Raw genomic sequence first — 1,037 nt, forward strand, 5'->3', positions numbered from 1 at the left:
ATATACACAAACATATATATGTGTGTGTGTGTGTGTGTGTGTGTGTATATATATATATATATATATATATATATATATATATATATCTCTCTTACCTATTGTTTCAGGAGGGAAAGCAGGCGTCTCTGGCAGCAGATTTCTCCATAACCCAGTTCAAACACATTGGCAGACTGCTGATGGTACACGGCCGCAACAGCTACAAACGCTCAGCAGCTCTGGGCCAGTTTGTCATGCACCGTGGCATGATCATCTCCACCATGCAGGTAACATACACAGTGTGAAGAGCCACATGTACAGTATATTTCCACTTCTGTAGTGATATAGTTCCCAGAGTCATTACAGTAAATCGTTTTTCTCTCAACACAAAGATCAACATTTAATGTTGCTGCTGTGCAGCCTCTTGATTTGAAGTGCTAACATCTTGATTTGAATTTGTGTCTTTCCTCTCAGGCTGTTTTCTCCTCTATTTTCTACTTCGCATCTGTTCCTCTGTACCAAGGTTTCCTCATGGTGGGGTAAGTAAAGGCTGGTTCACACAAAACTAGTGAGCTGCCTACCTACACCGTAATTTTGGACATCATAGGTGCCTTTGAACATGATGTGTCACATTTCCTAACATTATGTCTATTTGTTTCTAGTTACGCCACCATCTACACCATGTTCCCTGTATTTTCTCTGGTGTTGGACCAGGATGTGAAGCCTGAGATGGCTCTGCTGTATCCTGAACTCTATAAAGACCTCACCAAGGTAACAACATAGCAGACTTGATCAGAGCCAGAGCATGTGAGCGAAGCGGAGTGGTGTGACGCTCCGCTTTCCGCTCTATGGACGTGTGCTCCACTCAGTCGCTCTAACCGCCCAAGCAAGCGCTCCATTAATATTCCGCTCACGCTCACCGTAAAGCAATTCCCGCTCAGATCCCGCTCCTTTCTGTAAAGAACAAATTTGCGTGCATTATATTAGATTATAAATTACTGCTGCCTATATCTAGCCTACATTCTGAAGGACTACCTATTGTTTCGGGTCAGGTGTTTTTT

At 43.0% G+C, this 1,037-nt stretch overlaps 1 protein-coding gene across 1 annotated transcript in view; it reads left to right on the forward strand.

Annotated features, from left to right (window-relative positions):
• Window positions 1-1,037, forward strand: part of LOC107592071 (probable phospholipid-transporting ATPase IIB) — a 45,336-nt gene that overhangs the window by 36,219 nt on the left and 8,080 nt on the right. The window contains exons 21-23 of the mRNA XM_016281432.1: window positions 108-263; window positions 451-515; window positions 639-747. Coding sequence (XP_016136918.1) covers window positions 108-263; window positions 451-515; window positions 639-747 — 330 coding nt within the window. The remainder of the gene's footprint in view (window positions 1-107; window positions 264-450; window positions 516-638; window positions 748-1,037) is intronic.

Source organism: Sinocyclocheilus grahami, unplaced genomic scaffold, assembly GCF_001515645.1.
Source record: "Sinocyclocheilus grahami isolate Dianchi unplaced genomic scaffold, SAMN03320097.WGS_v1.1 scaffold149.1, whole genome shotgun sequence".
NCBI classification, from domain to species: domain Eukaryota; kingdom Metazoa; phylum Chordata; class Actinopteri; order Cypriniformes; family Cyprinidae; genus Sinocyclocheilus; species Sinocyclocheilus grahami.